This window comes from Salvelinus namaycush, chromosome 3 (assembly GCF_016432855.1).
Source record: "Salvelinus namaycush isolate Seneca chromosome 3, SaNama_1.0, whole genome shotgun sequence".
Lineage (NCBI taxonomy): Eukaryota > Metazoa > Chordata > Actinopteri > Salmoniformes > Salmonidae > Salvelinus > Salvelinus namaycush.
Window position 1 is genome coordinate 47,537,310 of NC_052309.1, and position 23,161 is coordinate 47,560,470.

A 23,161-nucleotide genomic window follows, 5' to 3' on the forward strand; every position below is an offset into this window, starting at 1 on the left:
AAAACAATTGTATTTATTCAACATTTCGCTATAGTTGGAACACTAACACATTACATACTCACACATCGTTTTTATCATGACTTTTGTCATGTGAAGAAATATTGACGCCAAAAGAGTTATGCCTCAAATGATGAGTCTGCCTTTGTGTTTTTTTTAAATCGCCCAACCTTTTTTCCACAATAGTGAACCACTTTCCAATACAATTATGTCATGACAACTGTTCGTGGTGTTTGATTATATGTTTATTACCAAGACACTTTTAGAAATAATCTCCAAATTTCCGCCTCAAACAATATCTATAATTCATAATTTCATCATCTCTAATTTATTTTACATTGAATGAGAACAGCCCAATCTACTCAATGCCTTGGGACTAAAAATACTTAACAGTTTCTTTGGTGCCCTTACATTTTACATTATAGAGCTTTAAGTACAGTAAAGTCAAGATATCATGAACATTTTGCCACGGTGACACCAAGGGTACAGGTCTGTGCTCATGGGAACTGTCAGCTCAGAGGGCCATTTACTTGTCAAACAAAAACCAAAATATTATCCAGTGATATTAAATATTTTGCCGCTGTGTACGGTACAATACGGTTGTTGAGCTGGATATATGAGGGAGGGCCTTGTAATCTTTTCGCTGTGACTGTGGCTATTCTGACACTGGGAAAGGCGGGGTTAATTCAACTAATCCAAAACAAATAAATGTTTGGCAACCCATGAAAGGCTGCGGGAAACGTTCTGAGATTGAACCGACTTTAGATTCCTAAACTTTAGGCTTTGATGGTTTTGACTTGATTCAGAGACTGAGAACAGAGATTGGATGTCCCAACTGGTGCTGAACTGATTTTCCTTTTATAAACTCAAACAGGGATGAAAAAATATATGTACACTGATGCCTATTGAAAGATTCACATATCTTTCAGCAACTCATTAAAATGTAAATGCTCACATTGTGTTTTCATTTTTATGACGTCTGGGTTCGTGTAGCTGAGATTTTCTTTCATCTGGGATGTTACTAGATGGAACTACTATCGGGAGGCAAATCTACGACCGTGTTACACAGGAAGCTGGAGGATAATGTTGTGATAATAGTGTGGTAGTTCTATCCTTGCAGAAAAGAAACAATGACCCTTGAAAAGTGTGATTCATAGTCAACTAACCTTGTCCCTGTAATGACAGGGGAAACTCAACCCTAAACCATACTTGTGTATTTGGGAGAGTGAGAGTTTGGTGAGAGTTTTTCTGCATATGTGTGAGAAATAGATTTGAATGGACTGCTTCTCACAGTATATCATCTAGTTGGGAATCAATCCTGGGAACAAACATTATTCTCCCAGGCCTTCTGATTGGCTCAAAATAATTTAAAGTGATGGCACCCTGGAAGCGCTAAACCAAATCTGTTCTGGTTTTATGATGGGCTAGATTACAGGGTTGCTCTGGCAATGGCAGCGAGAGATTCACCACACATATATCAACTGTTGTTATTTCTCTTGATTTTCTAAACTGGAACAACTGAAAACATTAATTGAGGCTAGATAGACCTCTTATCTTTACTACTGATATGATGTATTGGTCTTGAATGGTGGTTGGCGGAGCAGTGGTTGATATAATAGCCATTGTTGTTGCATGGTTTTACGGACTCTTGGTTTTCACATATCTGCTCCAAACTGCAGTTTTTAAAATATTTTGTCAGGGCTGAGCAGTTACGGTTTTGGGGAAAGAGATAACTCTGTAGAGTTTTGTAAATGTGTTATTCTCACACTGAGCAAGCCAAAGATGCACCATCACTAAAGTTGTCTTTACACTCCATAGTGACTCGAACTAGAAAGACAAAAATACATAATGTTAAAAATGTTATGTCATTTCGTTATCCAGGACCAGAATTAATAAAGGGGATCTATTGGGGCCTTTGGGGAACACTACGTCTCCTCCTCAGAACTATAAAAGATGATGGACTGAGACTGATATTTCTCATACTGAGGGGAAAAGCAATGATGTATGTATATAAGAAGTATTTTTATTTAGGGTTGCTTGGATGTGACAAGACGGTCTGAGGAGGTACTGTGTGTTCGTTATTCAGAGACGCAAGCCTGGCATTTAAGGTTTCCTGTCTATCTCCTCAAAGCTAGCACATATGCCAAGCCTTGGAGTAGACATCTCCTTTTGTTGTCTGATTTCTTCACACTTTAGATAAAGGAGCTGCACATTTGTCAGCAAGGTGTTACACAACAAGCAAAACGCTTGTTTCCACTGCATAACAGTCTGGAAGTCATCATCCATTATGGCCTCTCAGTTGCTGCTTGCTGTGTTTGAAAATATGTTCATTTCAAAAGGGTTGAGTGTGATTGATTAAATTGTCCTTTCTCTGTGCTACATCTTGTCAAAGTATTGTAGTATTTACTTGATAATGAATCTTAATTAGGGCTTTGTTTCTTTGTTTCTTTTGTGGTCCAACCTTACCTAAAGGTTGCAAATGGTACCACACATCAACCAGGCAGCGGTAGAGTAATTAAATTCAATTTCCTAGGTTTCTTCTTGGCCATGTCCAGGGGGTTAAAACCAGGCTTGTTCACAGTAGTAAGTGCAGGCATAGAGATACCATTCCATCCTTTGCCCCTTTGATGTGCAGACACCTGCGGGGAGAATATGGAGAATCTGTTGATTAGATGATCACATATTCAGTACACATGTTGATGTTGGGTACAGTGAGGTGCAGTCCTCTCTGATTAACTTTATAGTGGTTGTTCAATAACTTCAATGCTGAACATCTCTCCCTTCTCTGAGCCAAACCTGTGTTGTTATTATCAATGGCAAAAATATCATAATTTTGTGAATGATCAGTTGTTGCTGATCAAGCACAGTTTAGTGTTGAAAATATGAATCTAGACACACTGGCCCTTCATATGTTTCTATTAAATAATAAACAAAATAAAATAAATAGTAAACAGAAAGGTTGATAACATATGTATGGAATTATTACCACAGTGTTACACTGCGAGGTGATTTGGGAAATAGAAAGTGGGCGATTGCAGAAATACTTTTGCTCCCACAACAAAGCTTGTTCTATACTGGAAAAAGGTGCATCTGAGCATACCCAATTATCAGCACAGATCTCGCCACTACTGTGAAACTGTCTGTTACCCATCTTACTGCATTCCTTGGACTACAGTGCATGGTAGCTAGATAAAGATCTCAGTCTCTCACACTTAGAACAAAACAAAACAAGCAGGCATAGCAAGAGTGACTCAAGACTCAAATGTGTGTGTGTGTGTGTGTGTGTGTGTGTGTGTGTGTGTGTGTGTGTGTGTGTGTGTGTGTGTGTGTGTGTGTGTGTGTGTGTGTGTGTGTGTGTGTGTGTGTGTGTGTGTGTGTGTGTGTGTACGTATGCGAGAACAGCTTTGACCACAGTCAAGCCTTGACATTTCTTGTACCTTCTACCAAAGTTCAGCCAGGAAACACACACATCTTTTCCCCCCTGTAATGTTAACAACTTCTGTGACGTTGAGCAGAAGAGAAAAAACAAAGCCTTTCAAAGTACACCTTTCATATTGTTTTAGCTCATCTTTGGCATCACTAACTTCATGTGCTCGGGCAGGGCAGCCAACAGTGGACGGATGGGGATTTCAAAAAGTCAAGAAGTCCAGAAATGGTTGACTGAATTTCCTACTAACTACTTATTGTATTCTGTGTCACCCCCTCTCTAAAAAACATTTCCAATCATTGATAGAAATGATGTTTTACTTAGAAAAGTGCGAGACAATAAACCATCCCATCTTCAAAAACGTCAGTTACCATATTCAATCGTTTGCCCATAGTTAATGGAAGTTAGAAGGTCTTTGGAGAGCGGCTGTTTGAGTAGGAACTTGGGGAAAATAAAATGATTTATACAACCATAACCAGAGTCTGGGTTGCGGACTTCCATTCAGTGCTGAATGGAAAAAGCATCAACATACATCAGGCTCCAGTGAAGTCATTGACTCATGAGAGGCTTGGTTGGATGGGAGGGTTTTGGACCTCGCTTGAACCACTGTTTTGAAAAAGATGACATAGTGCTTTATTTATCCATATGTTGTAAATTATGGCATCTGTTTATAATTTCTTTATTTACTTTGTAGATGCGGGTCCTTGGTTGATTAGCATTTTCCGTTGTGTTTGTCATCTTTAGATACGTGATTGGCAGTTGGTGATGGCTGTTTGAAGTGTGCATTGGTTGGCTTTGATGCGTGGGGATGAAAGGAGAATCCAGATATTACTTGGGGATAATTTAAAAATGAATTTGGCTTCATCTGCAGGCGACTGAAAGGCGACAGATGAGAAATTGTTGGTAAAATGTGATTCAGGATACAATGACACAAGAACAACCAAATGCAATTGTGCATGTTCAAGATAAAAGAGCAGTTCAAGAATTTAAGGAAATACCTCAAAGCTAGAATCCTTAATTGAAACAATAACAAAACTGCTTCTGTTTTGTTAAAAAACTAAGAAATGCAACCACTCTTAAATTCATAGACAGAGCTATGGATGCAAGGACTAACTATCCATGATAGAACATTTTGAGTTAAACCATGTTTTGAGGCTAAACAGTGTTTGTTTTAATTTACATTGTTTACAAATGTTGCAGCAAAACAAGAATATATTTTGGGTTCTGATGTGGTAAAACAGTTGAACTAAGCTCATGAGTTATATTCTTCAAGAATCAATGGGTATATATCATACATTTATAAGTCCAAAAATGGATGTAGCAACTAAGGATTGTAGCTTTAACTTGAATTGATTAAAATAATCAGTCACTGTTGGGAAATAAATAAATATAAGAGTCTCTGCATCAATGACAGACTGTTTGTTAGTTATGAATCATGCTGTTTATACCTGCTCTGCTGTTATAATTAACATAATTCATTATTGTTTACTGACATGACTTACTTCAAGCCATCTTAAGGAAAATAAAATCACAAAAGAACTGCCTCAAACACTGCATGATATTATCTTGGAATTAATCAATTATTACAGAAATTAAATGACAAAAACAGCTCCTATTTACTTTGAAGAATTAGCTCAAGTGAAATAACATAAATGCCACTTAAAGTATTATCAATTAAAATAATAATTGAAATGTTGCTATTAAGATTCAGGCAAATTTAAATGAATCTATCAGATAGTTAGGTAGCTACATAACACTTAAGTCATTTTCATAGTAGTTGTTCTTTTCTGGCTGACAGTTGAGAATGTTTACATAAATTATTTGAAAATGCTGAGGCTTTCTATTTAATTTGAGGTGTTGCTATTTTATGTGATATTAATGTGTTTATTAGTCAGAGAAATACAACATGTTCCTTATTCTTTTTAAATGAGCTAAAACCCAACAGTATATGTTATTTTTAGCAGTATATTCATCTTATGATTGACATTGAAACCAAATAGATTTTTTTTAAAGAAATACAAATAGTTCAAGTTCATAGAGTAACTAACCTTTTCTAATCAATCAAATAACTTCAAGAAAATACTATATGAATATTTCGAGAGTGTCTGATTACCACAACAATTATTAAAATTAATTTGAAGTTTTTAGTTGCTTTTTTTGTAATTTGAGGAGACTTTCACTGTGCTTTCTGGAAACAGAGAGGAGTCACATTACATTGCTTACACTGTCACCTACTGGCCAAAACAGCTCAAAGCTTCTCCCATGCCCTCATTCAGTTTGCGGCCTCTCCTTTGGTTCTTTGATTAGGCAGTTTCATGGTCCCCTTGTCCTCTGAAGATATTGTAGTGCTACTAACCTTCCTAGAAGCCACTCTAGCACATTTGGGATTGCAAATGTTCATAAATGCTTTCAAAACAAACGGCTTTCCAAATGTCTTTATTTGTAGGGTATTTTGCCTATTTCGAAGCAGAAAAGATTAAAACATAATTCGATAAAGGGAGACATAATTACCGTAGGTGCATATCATAGTTTCGAAGATGAACATGCTCTCCATTGGCCTAGCTTTGCATTTCTACTTCCTGGGTCACCTGTGTGCCTATAGTCACATACTGTAACCAGCGATTTAATTTATATTTAAAAAAATATATATAAAATATGTTATCTTGAGCATAATATAACTAATCTGACACTGAAAGTGTCTATAGACGGTATCACATTGTAGTTATTTTCACTAGATAATACCTGGAGGTATTTGCTGCCAGCTGCACCCTAACTATGACAGAGGAAGTCATGTGGTTTGGCAGGGTTCCACACAACCACTTCCACACTATTCTATGACAACAAGTTACACACTATTTCACAAAAAGCTTCGCACCCATGCTGCCATACACTACACCCATAAGGCTCACAAGAGTGCAGAACACAGTATGAAAACTGGCACTGAGGTGATTTGTATATGACAAAAAAAAGTTCAAAATAGCAACTGCATGATAGGCTTAGACATAAAAAGGCCTTCACAATATGCACATTTTGAATGTATAAACTGGGTTAAACAGCCAGGATTTGCTGGCGATGCAGATAATGCCATCACAGAAGTCGACTGTGATGAGTGCTCAATGTCACATCCTGGCTCTTCCCTTGTCCAACGTTGATGCGACATTCCTGCATTCCAGCGATTAGGCTACTCGTTGACCAGGGACGGTTTTGTTATAAGCACATAATGATGGGGATTGGTGATGAGGTGGGACGAGCTGATTCTAGATCGGTTGTTAACGGTGGCGGGTTTTAAACCTACCGATGATGCGCTATGCGGACGTCAAACGATCAACAGCGCGTGCGCCACAAAAACAACGCAAGAGTCATGCCTCTTTTTTTCATACGCTTGCTTGACTTCTAGCGTGTGTAACGCTGTTGCACCTCCTCTTACCCCTCCCGTTGTCTAGTTGACAGGAATCTCCTCAGGCAGGATTGGAAAGCACTGACAGAGGTATGTTGAAATGTAGTTAATATTGCGGAATATTATGGGGCACTATTGTACCCCTGTTGTGATAGACATTGACCTCTTTCTTGGCTTGAGTTGGAAGAGATGGCACGCTCATCCACCACGCAACCAGTAACGTTGCGTTAGAAGCAGTCCAGGAGGAGAAATGCTGATCAGCATACAGCTAGCTAGCCTGATGAGTTAGCTCTCTGGCTAGCTAGCTATGTGAACATGGCCTCGAGTAACTAGCTAACACCCTAACGCATTATTATTTGAATTTAATGAGCTTAGGTACTGTTCTCTGCAATTTGATTAAAGTTACTCGCTATAGCCAACGATGATGTGCAGTGTATGCGCTTGTCCCGCTGTCCACCAATTGCCCTGCTAACCTCAGCAGCTAGCTAGTTTTCTACTTAGTTACCAATAAGCTAAAGATGTTCAAGCACAAGCAGTGATGTTTCTGCCGCCTTGTTGCATAACCCCTTGGACATCATCAGGCAGCCAGGCAGAAGAACTGCTCGTATCAGGCAGCAGGTTGCAGATTCTGTGACAACTGTCTGGAGACATGTACATTGCATTTCCATCTCTCTAGTGCATGTGGAACGTGAAACCACCTGCCTGACACGGGTCTAATGCAACAATGCTAACGTTCTTTGCTTGATCAATCTCCTATCGCAAGGTCCTATCAGTCGATGTCCCCATGGTATTTCTGTTCAGGTATGCTTATTTGAAAATTAAATAACGCAAAAATCTAGCTATCGTCTGATGAGATTTCATTGACTTTGTGCAATGGAGTATATCTATCTCCAGAGGGACCAGAAAGACACATTGTGTGGCTTTCCTTGAATACCCTGTTATGTATGACTAGCTAGTACATTCCTCAAGACCCCACGGACATTATTCTCTGTATGGCCTAATATTCTAACCTCTCCCACCAATAATGCTCCTCAAAGGTTCAGTGCTCCTTCCTGTATGTGTATTTGTGTAACGTGTGTGAGCTGGATGTGTGTGTGTATTCTGGAATGCCTGATGTTTGACACTTCCTGTCTCCTACCGTGGTCCCCTTCGAGTGAGTGCCTGTTGGTCACTGAAGATGGCTCGTATTAAAAACGGAATGCCTTCAACTGAAATGTGCCTTCCGCATTTAACCAAACCCCTCTGAATCAGAGAGGTGCGGGGGGCTTCCTTAATCGACATCCACGTCTTTGGCGTCCGGGGAACAATCTGTCGTTCTGCCTTGCTCAGGGGCAGAACGACAGATTTTTACCTTGTCAGCTCTGGGATTAGATCCAGAAACCTTTCGGTTACTGGCCCAATGCTCTAACCACTAGGCTACCTGCCACCCCACTGAATTTCAAAGCGTGTAGAAATGAGAGATGTGTAATAATTGGTTTTGGGTGTCACTAAACCATGCATTTACACTGAACAAAAATATAAACGCAACATGTAAAGTGTTGGTCCTATGTTTCATGAGCTGAAATGAAAGGTCCCAGAAATGTTCCATATGCACATTAATATTATATTTTTCTTGTTTTGTGCACAAATTTGTTTCCATCACTGTTAGTGAGCATTTCTCCTTTACCAAGATAATCCATCCACCTGACGGGTGTGGCATATCAAGAAGCTGATTTAACAGCCTGATCATTACACAGGGGACAATAAAAGGCCACTCTAAAATGTGCAGTTTTGTCACATCACAATGCCACAGATGTCTCAGGTTTTGAGGGAGCATGCAATTGGTATGCTATTGCCAGAGAATTTAATGTTAATTTCTCTTAACATGTGCCACCTCCAACATCGTTTTACAGAAACCGTCTCAGGGGAGCTCATCTGGGTGCTCGTCATCCTCACCAGGGTCTTGACCTGACTGCAGTTCGGCATTGTAACTGACTTCAGTGGGCAAATGCTCACCATCGATGGCCACTAGCATGCTGGAGAAGTGTGCTCTTCACGGATGAATCCCGGTTTCAACTGTACCAGGCAGATGGCAGACAGTGTATATGGCGTCGTGTGGGCGAGCGGTTTGCTGATGTCAACGTTGTGAACAGATTACCCCATAGTGGGGTTATGGTATGGGCAGGCATAAGCTACGGACAACGAACACAATTGGATTGTATCGATGGTAATTTGAATGCACAGAGATACTGTGACAAGATCCTGAGGCCCCATTGTCGTGAATTCATCCGCTGCCATCACCTCATGTTTCAGCATTATAATGCACGGTGCCATTTCGCAAGGATCTCTACAAAATTCCTGGAAGCTGAAAATGTCCCAGTTCTTCCATGGCTTGCACACTTACCAGACATGTCACCCATTGAGCATGTTTGGGATGCTCTAGATCGACGTGTACGACAGCGTGTTCAAGTTCCCGCCAGTATCCAACGACTTCGCACAGCCATTGAATAGGAGTGGGCCAACTTTTCACAGGCACAATCAACAACCTGATCAACTCTATGCGAAGGAGATGTATCGGGTGCATGAGGCAAATGCAGATACTGACTGGTTTTCTGATCCAAACCCCTACCTTTTTATTTTAAGGTATCTGTGGCCAACAGATGTCTTTATTCCCAGTCATATGAAATCCATAGATTAGGGCCTAATTAAAGTGATGTCCTTACATGAACTGTAACTCAGTAAAATCTTTGAAATTGTTGCATGTTGCATTTACATTTTTGTTCAGTGTATGACAGGGAGAAAGGTGTAGTAATTATCATTCATATTCTATTAAATAGGGTTTTGAAGGAAGTGATCGATGCTGTAGGCTATGTGGCATGCGCTGATGTACAAAATAGCCATTTGGGCTATAGGCTATTCTATTTGCAAATTAGCATTGTGCACATGTGTGTAGAGGGCAAGTGTTCCAGTTTAAGCCTAGTCTTGGACGAAAAAGCACGATCAATGCCGAAATCCTTTTTGGAATCTGCAACAAGCAGATTTTCCCCTCCTGTTACTCAACATTGAAGTCTCTGCCCACACATTATCTTATAGTAAGAGTGGAGTTGAGGTCATCTAACAAATAGTAAAACATATCTAACCTTCCATTTTTAGAAATCACTTATTGATTCATAAGCTGACCCTTCTGTGTTTTGCGTTTTAATTTGGCTGTCAGTCCAGTGTATCAGGTTTTGGCTGCTGTTGTGAAATCTCTAGCCTGGCAAGGCAAGCACATCACTCTTTTTCTGATGAGTCAGAGCAAACGGGCTAGTCCGTTCAGGCAGATGTGAGGCATGTCTGCCTGCTCCTCTGTCTGCCTGCCCCTCCCCCTACCGGCCCACCCCGTCCATCAATGACCTCAATCCTCTCCCACCTCCTCCCCCACACGCAGTGCTCTCTCCTCTGTTGCTATGTCATTGAAGGCCTAGCACACTGCTAATGCTTTATGTATGCCATTGCCCCATTGCTATCTCACAGAGCTTTGTGCTAAGCAGTAGCCTAACACAAAGATGTCTCCTTTTTTTCTCATGATTTTAATTTGATTTTTTACAGATAATGGCCGTTCCTCCTACCTATGTTGACCTTGGCAAGTCCGCCAAGGATGTCTTTACCAAGGGATACGGTGAGCACTGAGCAGTACTACTTTCTACCCACTATTTCCTAGATCATTCTTCAACTCAGCCTTTGCTCCTGTCCTGCAGAGAATGAGGGGTGGACTGTAGTCGTACTAGCCTAGTGTTATAGCCATTTGGTAAACCCTCTAGTTTAGATTGGCTGTCCTTAGGCAGCTTATTGACTGAGAGAAACACAGCTGTACTGAGCTATTGAGGCCTAGGCCTTATTATGGGGATCCCCAGGTAAATCACACAGGCGAGGGTGGGACGACCAGCACACTGCCTCCCAGAGATGGATGGGAAGGAAGCTGGGGCAGTGAACTGTGCCTGACGTGACAATGTACTCTAGTGTAGAAACTAGGGCCGGGAAGATACAAGTATCGCAATACTCGTTATTATCGTGGCAAGGAAACAAAACACAAAGCAGATTTAACTTTAGGAAAACAGCCCAAATGTTGGAAACAAACATCCATTATGTATTTATGGAAAAAAATATTGTGACACTGGTATCGTCACAGCCCTAGTAGAAACCACATCAAATCAATAAACTCAATCTATCAATGTTATGTAATAGTTGTAATGGATGTGTGATAGGCTAGACTGGTATTTCTCAGAGGGATTTATTGAACAGTGGTTTACAGTGCATTCGCAAAGTATTCAGACCCCTTGACTTTTTCCACATTTTGTTACGTTACAGCCTTATTCTAAAATGGATTAAATAAAACATTTTCCTCATTAATCTACACACAATACCCATAATGACATTGCGGCAACAGGTTTTTAGAAATGTTTGCACATTTATTACAAATATAAAACAGAAAAACCTTATTTACATAATTATTCAGACCTTTTGCTATGAGACTTGAAATTGAGCTCAGGTGCATCCTGTTTCCATTGATCGTCCTTGAGATGTTTCTGCAACTTGATAGGAGTCCACCTGTGGTTAATTAAATTGATTGGACATGATTTGGTCACACAGTTGACAGTGCATGTCAGAGCCAAAACCAAGACATGACGTTGAAGGAATTGTCTGTAGAGCTCCGAGACAGAATTGTGTCGAGGCATAGATCTGGGGAAGGGTACCAGAAAACGTCTGGAGCATTGAAGGTCCCCAAGAACACAGTGGCCTCCATCTTCATAAATGGAAGAAGTTTGGAACCACCAAGACTGGTGCCTGGCCAAACTGAGCAATCCGGGGAGAAGGGCCTTGGTCAGGGAGGTGACCAAGAACCTGATGGTCACTCTGACAGAGCTCCAGAGTTCCTCTGTGGAGATGGGAGAACCTTCTAGAAGGACAACCATCTCTGCAACACTCCACCAATCAGGCCTTTATGGTAGAGTGGCCAGACGGAAGCCATTCCTCAGTAAAAGGCACATGACAGCCTAAAGAACTCTCAGACCATGAGAAACAAGATTCTCTGGTCTGATGAAACCAAGATTGAACTCTGAATTCTGGTCATGTCTGGAGGAAACATGGCACCATCCCTACTGTGAAGCATGATGGTGGCAGCATCATGCTGTGGGGAATATAGCCAAGTACAGAGAGATCCTTGATGAAAACCTGCTCCACAGCGCTCAGGACCTCAGACTGGGGTGACGGTTCACCTTCCAACTGGACAACGACCCTAAGCACACAGCCAAGACAACACAGGAGTGGCTTCGGGACAAGTCTCTGAATGTCCTTGAGTGGCCCGGACTTGAACCCGATCGAACATCTCTGGCGAGACCTGAAAACATCTGTGCAGTGACGCTCCCCATCCAACCTGACAGAGCTTGAGAGGATCTGCAGAGAATAAATGGGAGAAACTCCCCAAATCCAGGTGTGCCAAGCTTGTAGCGTCATACCCGAGAAGACTCGATGCTGTAATCGCTGCAAAGGTGCTTCAACAAAGTACTGAGTAAAGGGTCTGAATACTAATATAAATGTGATATAATAAATTGGCAAACATTTCTCAACCTGTTTTTGCTTTGTCGTTATGGGGTATTGTGTGTAGATTGATAAGGGAAATAACAACGTATTCCATTTTAGAATAAGGCTGTAACGTAACAAAATATGGAAAAAGTCAAGGGGTCTGAAAACTTAGCGAATGTACTGTATGTGTTTATGAAGTGCTAAAAAAAAGTCTGCAAGAGACGTCATGCTTATTTTGAAAACAACAGAAGCCATGCGTTAACGGAATGCTAGGAATTCTAGTGGAAATAATGAACTGAACAGGAATATATCATCAGTTTAAAAATCACTCATAGAATATATTGTAATTACAACAGTTTGATTTAATTTTCTTCCGTGCCTTTCAGGTTTTGGTCTCATCAAGCTGGACTTGAAAACAAAGTCAGAGAATGGACTGGTAAGTTCCACTGCAGTCCGTATACCCCTTGAGCCAAAAGAGGTGAACAGGTCAGGGTTCCATAGCCGTAGGCAGAACAGTTGAAACTGGTGTAGCAGCACGACCAGGTGGACTGGGGACAGCAATGAGTCATCGGGCCATGTAGTCCTGAGGCATGGTCCTAGGGCTCAGGTCCTCCAAGAGAGAAAAATAGAGAGATAATTAGTGCGAGAACTAGAGAGAGCATACTTAAATTCACACAGGACACCGGATAAGACAGGAGAAATACTCCAGATATAACAGCATATAATGGCATCCCGACACAAACTATTGCAGCGTAAATACTGGAGGCAGAGACAGGAGGGGTCGGGAGACACTGTGGCCCCGTCCGACGATACCCCCGGACAGGGGCAAACAGGCAGGATATAACCCCACCCACTTTGCCAAAGCACAGCCCCCACACCACTAGAGGGATAACTTCAACCACCAACTTACCATCCTGAGAGAAGGCCGAGTATAGCCCACGAAGATCTCCCCCACTGCACAACCCAAGGGGGGCGCCAACCCGGACAGGAACATCACTTCAGTGACTCATCCCACTCAAGTGACGCACCCCTCCTAGGGACGTCATGGAAGAGCACCAGTAAGCCAGTGACTCAGCCCCTGTAATAGGGTTTGAGGCAGAGAATCCCAGTAGAGAGAGGGGAACCGGCCAGGCAGAGACAGCAAGGGCGGTTCGTTGCTCCAGTGCCTTTCCGTTCAACTTCACACTCCTGGGCCAGACTACACTCATTCATAGGACCTACTGAAGAGATGAGTCTTCAATAAAGACTTAAAGGTCGAGACCGAGTCTGCGTCTTTCACAGATAGGCAGACCATTCCATAAAAATGGAGCTCTGTAGAAGAAAGCCCTGCCTCCAGCTGTTTGCTTAGAAATTCTAGGGACTGTAAGGAGGCCTGAGTCTTGTGACCGTAGCGTACGTGTAGGTATGTACGGCAGGACCAAATCGGAAAGATCGGTATGAGCAAGCCCATGTAATGCTTTGTAGGTTAGCAGTAAAACCTTGAAATCAGCCCTTGCCTTAACAGGAAGCCAGTGTAGGGAGGCTAGCACTAGAGTAATATCAATTTTTTTGGTTCGAATCAAGATTCTAGCAGCCGTGTTTAGCACTAACTGAAGTTTATTTAGTGCTTTATCCAGGTAGCCGGAAAGTAGAGCGTTGCAGTAGTCTAACCTAGAAGTGACAAAAGCACAGATTCATTTTTCTGCATCATTTTTGGACAGAAGGTTTCTGATTTTTGCAATGTTAGGTAGATGGAAGAAAGCTGTCGTTGAAACAGTCTTGATGTGTTCGTCATATCAAAAATATGAACAAAAATATAAACGCAACATTAAACAATTTCAAAGATTTTACTGCGTTACAGTTGTTATGAGGAAATCAGTCAATTGAAATAAATGAATTAGGCCCTAATCAATGGATTTCACATGACTGGGAATACAGATATGCATCTGTTGGTCACAGATACCTTCGAAAATATGGGCCTCACAATGGGCTTAAGGATCTCGTCAAGGTATTTCTGTGCATTGAAATTGATAAAATGCAATTGTGTTTGTTGTCCGTAGCTTATGACTACCCATGCCATAACTCCTTCCGCCACCATGGGGCACTCTGTTCACAAAATTGACATCAGCAAACCGCTCACCCACACAACGCCATACACCTGGTCTGCGGTTGTGAGGCTGGTTGAATGTACTGACAGATTCTCTAAAATGACATTGGAGGCAGCTTATGGTAGAGAAATGAACATTAAATTCTCAGGCAAACGCTCTGGTGGACATTCCTGCAGTCAGCATGCCAATTGCACGCTCCCTCAACTTGAGACATCTGTGGCATTGTGTTGTGACAAAACTGCACATTTTAGAGTAGTCTTTTATTCTCCCCAAAACAAGGTGCATCTGTGTAATGATCATGCTGTTTAATAAGCTTCTTGATATGTCACACCTGTCGGATGGATGGATTATCTTGGCAAAGAATAAATGCTCACTAGTAGGGATATAAACACATTTGTGCACAAAATCTAAGAGAAATAAGCGGTTTGTGCGTATAGCAAATTTCTGCGATTTTTTTTTTTGTTGTTTTTTTTCGACTCATGAAACATGGGACCAACACTTCATGTTGTTTTATATTTTTCTTCCGTTTAGTTATCTGACTCATCGGCACCTGTGAAAGACCTCTCGGATTGTCCACGTCACTTGTGACGTGCCAATGTGGTCCTCAGCCATCCAAATCCTCACTAATAATGTCTGATGCTATAATAACGTGATCACATCTCACCACTGACCTCTGTTTGACCCCAATCCCAGGAGTTCACCAGCACGGGCTCTGCCAACACCGAGACCAGCAAAGTGGCCGGCACCCTGGAGACCAAGTACAAGTGGGCCGAACACGGACTGACCTTCACTGAGAAGTGGAACACCGACAACACTCTGGGCACCGAGATCACTCTGGAGGACCAGGTCAGGTCTATGTGTTCTTTAGGTTCTTTAGGGTGTACTCTAGTCCGTTTTCTTCAATCTGTCATTGTTCGAAGGGTGCTATAAGACAATGAGTAATCCCTTAGTGTAAATATAAAAAAGATCAGCACTCACTGACTTGTTTCATTGATTTTATTATATATTTTAAGACAATATATACATAACTTTACATGTTTAGTCTTCTTCGTGTGGGAGTCTCAGTTCCCTATGGGCCCCCCCACCCTATTAAGGGGTGAAATGCTCATCGCAATATACCTTTTAATTACGCAACAATGCTTTCTTAATAGTTCTTTCCGTCTGCCTCGGATATTAATTTACTTATGAATCATTCATGCTTTCTTCATGCTTTCTTAACCTCTCCATCTTTCTCTCACCTTCTCCCTTCAGTTGGCCAAAGGGCTTAAACTGACGTTTGATTCCTCCTTCTCGCCAAACACTGGGTAAGAAGTGGCTATCCAATTAATTCAGTGAAGATAGCATTTAACTGTTTCACAATGTTAATTAATTGCAATCAATGATGTCGTCACACAATACATGTTGCTATTTTTGTTGTTGTCCTGCTCAGCTCAATGTAGATTGTTGGATGTATTTGCCATTCTGTCACTGTGATTTCTATATTACCTCATACTCACAAGTTTTTCCTTCCTTCCATTCCTCTCATATCCCCACCTCCAGCAAGAAGAGTGGTAAGATCAAGACTGGCTACAAGAGGGAGCACATCAACCTGGGGTGTGATGTGGACTATGACATTAACGGGACGGCTGTGCACGGCATGGCGGTGGTGGGCTACGAGGGCTGGCTGGCCGGCTACCAGATGACCTTCGAGGCCGGGAAGAACAGGGTCACCCAGAGCAACTTTGCCGTGGGCTACAAGACCGACGAGTTCCAGCTCCACACAAATGTGTAAGTAGATATATTTATTTAACTAGGCAAGTCAGATAACAACAAATTCTTATTTACAATGACCGCCTACCCGATACATAAATATGGTTCAGGTAGGCCTCTGCGCTTCAGCAAACAATGGAAGTAAGAAGGGGGCTCAACAACACTGACAGTAAGCCAGCGATGGGGCTCAACAACACTGACAGTAGGCCAGCGATGGGGCTTAACAACACTGACAGTAAGCCAGCGATGGGGCTTAACAACACTGACAGTAAGCCAGCGATGGGGCTTAGGGAACATTCAGGTGTGTTCGTAAATTCAATCTGGAGTGTCAGAGTGTGCTCTGGGCGTTCTGGAGCGCATACTGGAATCTCTGGCCGAGGAGTAGGATCTAGGATTAATCCGCAGTCAAGCACCCAAGCTAACTGGCTAGCTACTTCCAGACACAAATGAGAGAACACCTCACTCTGACCATTTTACTCACCCTAGCAGAGCTGGTTAGGCAGTTATCCAGAGTGTTGGTAACTGTAATGGTGCTGCTGGCAACTATTTAATTACACTTTTTTGCCGACATTTACTGACACTGGCCACATTCAACGGGTGTTGAGCGTTTGTAATTGCATCAGTTATTCTGCGCTCTGGCACAGTCAGACCAGAGTGCTCTGAAATCGGAGTAGGTAGCCAGAGCGAATTTACAAACACACCCGAACCACTTTAACACTTAGCTAAGCTATAAATGACGTGAATAATCAAGTTAATAAATGTTGCGTAGTTAGATAGCATAAAGTGAATCTACTGGCAAGTCCGATGTCAGTTGGCTACTAATACGTTACAGTAGGTAGCTAACATAGCATATCATTACACCAGTATCATTACACCAGTATACTGGGTATGCGTAGCTAGCGAATTGTCAGCCAACATAACGTGTAACGTAACTTATTTGAAAAGTAATTACTTTATTACATTGCTCAACATTTTCTTAACATTTGTCATAATTGGTTAAAGCAACAAATTTGTATCTGCTTTCGTCAGACTTCGGCTGCATATTTTCCGCCATTTTCCTCATCTGAAAACGTTATGAAGCAATGCCTATTTTCTGAAGAATTGCATTATGGACCCGAAAAGCACGGGAAAAGTGTCCATTGCTTGTATACTTTGTATTTTGGCGAATGTAGTACGACATCTGGGAACTTTTGGCATGCTAACTATATCCATACTATGACCGATAAGCATATACAAACACTTATGGATTGTGCATGTGTGCTGTTCAGAGGGTGAATGGGAAAGACAAAAGATTTAAGTGCCTTTGAACAGGGTATGGTAGTAGGTGCCAGGCGCATCGGTTTGAGTGTGTCAAGAACTGCAACGCTGCTGGGTTTTTCACGCTCAACAGTTTCCCGTGTGTATCAAGAATGGTTCACCACCCAAAGGACATCCAACCGACTCGACACAACTGTGGGAGGAATCGATGTCAACATGGGCCAGCATCCCTGTGGAACGCTTTCGACACCTTGTAGAGTCCGTGTCCCGACGAATTGAGACCTTTTCTGAGGGCAAAAGGGGGTTGTAACTCAATATTAGAAAAGTGTTCCTAATGTTTTGTACCCTCAGTTTGCTAGTTTAGACTGTGAATATTGATCTTCTGATTGCAGTTCATGTGATATTAGGTAGTTGTAACAGTTCTCGTTTTAGTTTTTTTGTTGAACATGAATACTGGAATGGATAGTGATGTTGCAATATACTTGCGTACATGTTAGTTCCACCTTCTCATAGTAATAATGACCAACCGCTTTTTTTTTCGACGACAGAAATGATGGCACCGAGTTCGGGGGCTCCATCTACCAGAAGGTGAACGACCAGCTGGAGACAGCAGTCAACCTGGCCTGGACCGCTGGCAACAGCAACACCCACTTTGGCATTGCAGCCAAGTACCAGATTGATGCTGACGCATCTTTCTCGGTAAGGGGCCACTCTAGCTAGTCCTCTTACTGGCTGAGACATGACCTCCGCCTGGGGTCACATTCAGGGGACAGGTAGAGGGAGTTACTAGGCTAATAAGTTTAAAATGATCTGTGGAAGTATTGTTGAGGACATTTGAGTCTTATTTTTTTTCCTTTTTTCTCTTTCTATCATAATCATGTTTCTAATCTATACATTTCTCCAACAGGCCAGAGTGAACAACTCTAGCCTTGTGGGCCTGGGATACACTCAGACTCTGAAGCCTGGTTAGTAATTTTAAAACGTTTTATTAAAATGTCTTGCGAAATATTATTTTTCTCCATGCCAGTGTAGATTAAATGTGCAGTTGAAATACCGTTCTACTGTATTTTGGGAAGAAATGACAGAACAGCAGCGTGCACTTGATCTTTGACCTCCTCAGCCAGTCAATGAGCCCTGATCTTGTCACTTGTCACTAGGGCTGTTGCGGTGACCGTATTACCACCACACCGGCGGTCACGAGTAATGAAGGCAGGCAAATTCCACGTGACTGTTTAGTCATGGTAATTAGGCTTCTCCAAGCTCTGATGCTGCTAATGGTCATTAGTAGCCTACCAAACTTTCTAACTGCCTCGTCCTCAGCACTCTATTGTCCCTTTAATCACTCTGATATCAATGCAAATGTATTTGACAATCTAATCAAACACTTCATGAGAGCCCATGAGCTCATGTTGCGCAACATTTTAATAGGCTATGCAATTGCGTGAGAAAACAGTGATGGCCTCTTAAAAAGAGGAGCATCAACTTTTTACAGGCTAGGCCTACTATATTTATTTCTCAACCCCTAATATTAATGTTTATATTTACAACAGGAGTATAGCCTACCTGGCTGGCATGAAAATAAACCACAGGGAAAAAAGGGTCCTCCATTCTCTATTTAAGTGCATAGATTCCATGTATTCTTTCCCGCTGCGCCTGTTTCGATACAGGTGCATGATAAGGGTCCATTCACATATTATTTAGTAAATGTAAAGACAAGATTAAATCAATAATAGTCTGATGGGTGACAATATTGGCCTATCACTTGTGAATGATATATTACACATTTTTTTGTAACTTTTTCGAATAGGTCGCACACCTCATGTAGCCTAGCCCATAGGCCTATATGTTTTAATAAGGTTTGTATCACAATTAAAGTGGCCAATAACTTCTTAAAATGAAGCACATTAATCCGCTTTACAAGGGGTGTAGAGCCTAACTGGCATACATAAGCAGCACGTGAGTTTCAAGTTTGGGGAAGATAATTTTCACCATAAAAATGCACTTTTTATACACTGCTCAAAAAAATAAAGGGAACACTTAAACAACACAATGTAACTCCAAGTCAATCACACTTCTGTGAAATCAAACTGTCCACTTAGGAAGCAACACTGATTGACAATAAATTTCACATGCTGTTGTGCAAATGGAATAGACAAAAGGTGGAAATTATAGGCAATTAGCAAGACACCCCCAAAAAAGGAGTGATTCTGCAGGTGGTGACCACAGACCACTTCTCAGTTCCTATGCTTCCTGGCAGATGTTTTGGTCACTTTTGAATGCTGGCGGTGCTCTCACTCTAGTGGTAGCATGAGACGGAGTCTACAACCCACACAAGTGGCTCAGGTAGTGCAGTTCATCCAGGATGGCACATCAATGCGAGCTGTGGCAAAAAGGTTTGCTGTGTCTGTCAGCGTAGTGTCCAGAGCATGGAGGCGCTACCAGGAGACAGGCCAGTACATCAGGAGACGTGGAGGAGGCCGTAGGAGGGCAACAACCCAGCAGCAGGACCTTTGTGCAAGGAGGAGCACTGCCAGAGCCCTGCAAAATGACCTCCAGCAGGCCACAAATGTGCATGTGTCTGCTCAAACGGTCAGAAACAGACTCCATGAGGGTGGTATGAGGGCCCGACGTCCACAGGTGGGGGTTGTGCTTACAGCCCAACACCGTGCAGGACGTTTGGCATTTGCCAGAGAACACCAAGATTGGCAAATTCGCCACTGGCGCCCTGTGCTCTTCACAGATGAAAGCAGGTTCACACTGAGCACATGAGCACATGTGACAGACGTGACAGAGTCTGGAGACGCCGTGGAGAACGTTCTGCTGCCTGCAACATCCTCCAGCATGACCGGTTTGGCGATGGGTCAGTCATGGTGTGGGGTGGCATTTCTTTGTGGGGCCGCACAGCCCTCCATGTGCTCGCCAGAGGTAGCCTGACTGCCAATAGGTACCGAGATGAGATCCTCAGACCCCTTGTGAGACCATATGCTGACACATGCACATTTGTGGCCTGCTGGAGGTCATTTTGCAGGGCTCTGGCAGTGCACCTCCTTGCACAAAGGCGGAGGTAGCGGTCCTGCTGCTGGGTTGTTGCCCTCCTACGGCCTCCTCCACGTCTCCTGATGTACTGGCCTGTCTCCTGGTAGCGCCTCCATGCTCTGGACACTACGCTGACAGACACAGCAAACCTTTTTGCCACAGCTCGCATTGATGTGCCATCCTGGATGAACTGCACTACCTGAGCCACTTGTGTGGGTTGTAGACTCCGTCTCATGCTACCACTAGAGTGAGAGCACCGCCAGCATTCAAAAGTGACCAAAACATCAGCCAGGAAGCATAGGAACTGAGAAGTGGTCTGTGGTCACCACCTGCAGAATCACTCCTTTTTTGGGGGTGTCTTGCTAATTGCCTATAATTTCCACCTTTTGTCTATTCCATTTGCACAACAGCATGTGAAATTTATTGTCAATCAGTGTTGCTTCCTAAGTGGACAGTTTGATTTCACAGAAGTGTGATTGACTTGGAGTTACATTGTGTTGTTTAAGTGTTCCCTTTATTTTTTTGAGCAGTGTAATAAAATAATTGCATTTGTGTCACTTGATAATGGTGTTTTCTGTTAATGGAACATTAGCCTACTACCATGTGCACATTGCTGCGCCTATAATGTGAAGAAATAGCCGAATAGTTTATCAACATTTAAAGCTAAATGTTCTGATTTGTTGTGTCAGCCACATTGTGTAAAAAAAGGTTTTTTGATGCTAGTGGTTGTATTAATTTTGGATCTATCGAATCCCACAACTGTCCCAGACTATGTTTGGAATATTTATTTCTCGCTTAGAATATAATAGGTCAAACTTTTATGCTATGGGGGATAGTGTATTGACATTGGCCAGTGCTTTTGCTGTTCGTTAGGCCTACTCATCTTGTTCGCTGACGAAAAGAAAATGTGGACAGTTCTTCCAATATCTTCAATATGCACCTCGGAATTGGATAAGGACGCGTGCAGTTGTGTCCCCGATGTATCTGTCTTCACTTGTAGCCTGTGTTGTAGCCTGTGAGAAAGACCCGATCACGCGATGGAGTGCGCAGCACTCGGAGAAGGGCACAACTGCCACTGGCCACAAACGGCATGGATTTCTTTAGGGTGCATTGTGGCCACAGAAAGGTGATGCCGCTGTGACATTCTAGGCATTAGAATTGCTTGTCAAATTGTGAATGAGTGACTGATGTAGTGTGTACAGCCTGCGCAAAAAAACAAGGCAGAGCTCATGACTTTCAAGCTGCTTTTTTCAAATCATTTGTCGCATCATGCAGCCTTACAATGTATTCAAAATCAAACATATACCCCAATGTTTGTAGAACAACTAAAGTTACATTAATAACTCTAAATTAAGCATATAGGAATACCTATTTCTTTGTTAACCGCCCAACACAGAATAGCCGCGTGTGCGCACTCCCTCAAATCTTTTGGAGAAAATATCCTTTCCATTTTATTCAGCTTTTTGTATTCTTCATACTATAAACTAATAAAAATAATACCACGGAATTCTTAGCAAATCTTGTCTGCTAAATGAACTAGTGTAGCCTATAGCCATTTGGCATAGCCAGATCAGGACCTAACATAAGGGCAACTCAGATTATGCTATTCTGTTCTTCTGAAATAGAATACATTTCATTCATATCATGCTTCTTTAGACCTGTATAAAATAAATAATGGATGTATTGTGAAGGTGTAGGCTATGTTACATGGATTTATTAGACTTTTTAAAAATGTAGATGTTCCAAAGGTCTGGAAGCCAGGAGATACTAAATGTTAATTTGACATTAACTTGACAATTACCGGCTGACGAAATTTCGTGATCACCACAGCCGTACTTGTTACTCCCCCTTGTTGATGTATTGTCTCTGTCTCTCTGTCTACAGGCATTAAGCTGACCCTTTCTGCTCTCCTGGATGGGAAAAACATTAACACCGGTGGGCACAAGCTCGGTCTTGGCCTAGAGTTTGAGGCATAAGAAGGCAAGGAACACAACAACCCCAAACCTCCAAATATTTTATTGAAATAGCTATCCTCACCACCTTGTTTCCCTTACAGTAGATGTGCTTTGGTTGAGGTGAGGCGGCACACGTGGTGAAATCACACTACAGTTGATATTCCACTTTTACAGGACCATTTCAGATAAAATATTTCGGAATACAGGGCCCAGTTTAGAACAAAACTAAGATCTTTTAAAGGTCGGCAAAACGTAAAAATGAAAAAGGTCTGTTAAGGTCTTATGCATTTGTATTTCACTACAATCATGTAAACACTAATTTATTTATATATTTTTTCAAAGCTGATAAGAGAAAATAAAATACTGTAGATAAAAAAAAAAAAAGGATTTGGTAAACATACAGTTTACTTTCTGTCCACATGGTGGGGCTGTTGCATTAAACATCACTGGTACTGGATTACAACATAAACATTCCTTGGCCAAGGTGAAATATTCCTCTGTACTGGAGAGTTCTCTCCTTGTAAACCATCCGACAAAGAAGGGAAGTGTCTAAGATATTATATTATTATGGGATGGGTAAGTGGTCCTTCACTTAAGCAGCATTAGCTCTGAGGCACTAAATAGGGCACTACTTTTTGAGAATATGGTGCCATTTAGGATAAAAACCTTTTTTTGACTCGTCTGTCTGTGCATTTGGTGTGAATTATTTTTT

The 23,161-nt window shown here is 41.9% G+C and overlaps 1 protein-coding gene across 1 annotated transcript; it reads left to right on the forward strand.

The window, feature by feature from the left end:
- Positions 1 to 6,796: 6,796 nt before the first annotated feature.
- On the forward strand, positions 6,797 to 22,847 carry LOC120044390 (voltage-dependent anion-selective channel protein 1-like). The gene is made up of 9 exons (XM_038989018.1): positions 6,797 to 6,911; positions 10,392 to 10,461; positions 12,752 to 12,801; positions 15,146 to 15,298; positions 15,704 to 15,756; positions 15,992 to 16,219; positions 18,007 to 18,157; positions 18,366 to 18,423; positions 22,379 to 22,847. Exons 2-9 carry the CDS (start codon positions 10,395 to 10,397, stop codon positions 22,468 to 22,470), a joined length of 852 nt encoding a protein of 283 aa, XP_038844946.1. The 5' UTR covers positions 6,797 to 6,911; positions 10,392 to 10,394; the 3' UTR covers positions 22,471 to 22,847.
- The last annotated feature ends 314 nt before the right edge of the window (positions 22,848 to 23,161 follow it).

Bases quoted from the DNA above. Each gene is read 5' to 3' on its own strand.
- LOC120044390 (XM_038989018.1), top strand. From the start codon at position 10,395: ATGGCCGTTCCTCCTACCTATGTTGACCTTGGCAAGTCCGCCAAGGAT. The intron at 12,802-15,145 runs GTAAGTTCCACT...CCCCAATCCCAG, and splicing joins CAAAGTCAGAGAATGGACTG to GAGTTCACCAGCACGGGCTC. The intron at 15,757-15,991 runs GTAAGAAGTGGC...CCCCACCTCCAG, and splicing joins TCCTTCTCGCCAAACACTGG to CAAGAAGAGTGGTAAGATCA.